The following is a 1,669-nucleotide window of genomic DNA, read 5'->3' as shown; positions in this document are numbered from 1 at the left end:
CCCGCCACAGCGCCCGGCTACTTTTTTTTTCGTTGCAGCCATTATTGTTGTTTGGCGGGCCCGGGCTGGGGATTCGAACCCGCCACCTTAGGTGTATGTGGCTGGCGCCGAGCCCAAGCAAAAAGTTTTAAAAACAAACGTGACTTTCTACGTCCTAAAAACAGGAAAAAGCTTCTATTCAGTTTGCACGACGGCCAGGGTACCCCCCCTCTAATTAGCTCAATCAGTGCACGACTGAAATCACCTCCAAACTTCTAATCTAAAAGCGAAGCGCCTCGGGGCAGAGGCGGGAGGACCGTCAGCGCGTCCCGCTCGGCCCTACCCCGGGGCTCCCTTGCAGAACCGCGCCGCTCCTCACCGTCCTCCCCAAAGATCCACCTGAGGCGCCAGCCGGCCGGACCGGAGGGCGCCTCGTCTCCAGGGCCCGCCTCGCGGAAAACGCGCGCCAGCCGGCGCAAGACTCTCCATGCACATGCGCTTTAGGCCCCGTTGGCCGGCCACCCAGCTTCCGCCCCACGTTCCCAGCACGCCCCGCGCCCACCCCAGGCCGCGATCGCTCGCAGCCGCACATGCGCTTTAAAACCTCCACGGCCTCAGAGGCGCCGACCCCGCTTCCGCCCCGCGCTCCCGGCACGCCTCGCACCCCCCAGCGCCCGCCTTCCCGACCCTCTACGGAAGAGCCACCGAAAATGGCGCCTTAAAGTGCCCGCGCCCACCTTGCCAAAGTGCGCGGCCCAGTGCACGGGCGTCCAGCCATAGAAGGAGTCCTCGGCGGCCAGGTGGGCGCGCGGCGCCTGCTGCAGCAGCGAGCAGAGGGTGGCCAGGTCCCCATCGCGGCAGGCGCGGTGCAGCGGGAAGCGAAGCGACAACAGCTCCTCACTGGAGAAGCCCGCCTCCACGCCCGCGCCCGCTCCCGCAGCCGACATGGTCCGTCACCGGAGAGTGCGAAGCTAGCGGCCCGGGAGGACGCGCGAGTGAGGACCTGAGAGACCGCCGCCGCCCGGACACAAAGGAGTGAGAGCAGCGCCGCCGCGTCGCACAAGCTGCCGAGCGGAGCGCGCACTGAGGGGGCGGGGCGCGGCCTGGAGCGGCAGGGCAGGGGGCGGGGCCTAGCTGGGGCCGCCGCCGAGAGGGTGGTGACGGGGCGGGGCCTGCGCAGGGCAGCCGGGGCGGGGCTCTCCGCGGAGCCCTGGGGTCCGGGTTCCTGAGCGGGCAGAGATCTCTCCTGCCGGCTGGGGACTGTCTGGCTGTCGGAACCCTCGCGACAGGCAGCCTTTGCCTTCGGTGAGGAGGCCTTTCGGAACAGGTGGGAGCGGAGGCCGGAGGTCTGCTGCGGCCGCGCGCCTTGGATGCCTGCGGTTGGTGTGGACTGGGCGCTTGCGGGGAGCAGGGCTTCCGGTTAAAAATCTGCAAAGCAACAAGCCCCGGTTTCTTTACCGAGCAGGACAGATTATTCGGCTTTCTGTCTTAATTAGGAACACCTGCCTCTTAACCTAGCGCCACTCTAAAAGGTTAGTCATAAGATCAGACAGAAACCAAAAAAAGGCTTTTTACTGGGAAAGAGATGACTGTAAGGAAATATTAAATTCCTTGTTTCAAGGAATTTAAAAGACCACGTCGTGGTCTTTTTAAAATAAGTAGTTTGTTTCTGATTTTGAAAAGCAATTTT

The 1,669-nt window shown here is 63.6% G+C and overlaps 1 protein-coding gene across 2 annotated transcripts in view; it reads right to left on the bottom strand.

The window, feature by feature from the left end:
- ANKRD10 (ankyrin repeat domain 10) overlaps positions 1–1,097 on the bottom strand; it is a 34,850-nt gene extending 33,753 nt beyond the window's left edge. For both annotated transcript variants that reach the window (XM_023519183.1, XM_003799992.3), the window contains exon 1: positions 717–1,097. In XM_023519183.1, the coding sequence (XP_023374951.1) occupies positions 717–926 (210 nt within the window). In that variant the 5' untranslated portion in view covers positions 927–1,097. The remainder of the gene's footprint in view (positions 1–716) is intronic.
- Positions 1,098–1,669: the final 572 nt, after the last annotated feature.

The sequence above is a fragment of the Otolemur garnettii genome, unplaced genomic scaffold (assembly GCF_000181295.1).
Source record: "Otolemur garnettii isolate 467f Iridium unplaced genomic scaffold, OtoGar3 scaffold00161, whole genome shotgun sequence".
Classification (NCBI taxonomy): Eukaryota; Metazoa; Chordata; class Mammalia; order Primates; family Galagidae; genus Otolemur; species Otolemur garnettii.
This window is presented reverse-complemented; position numbering and strand designations above follow the sequence as displayed.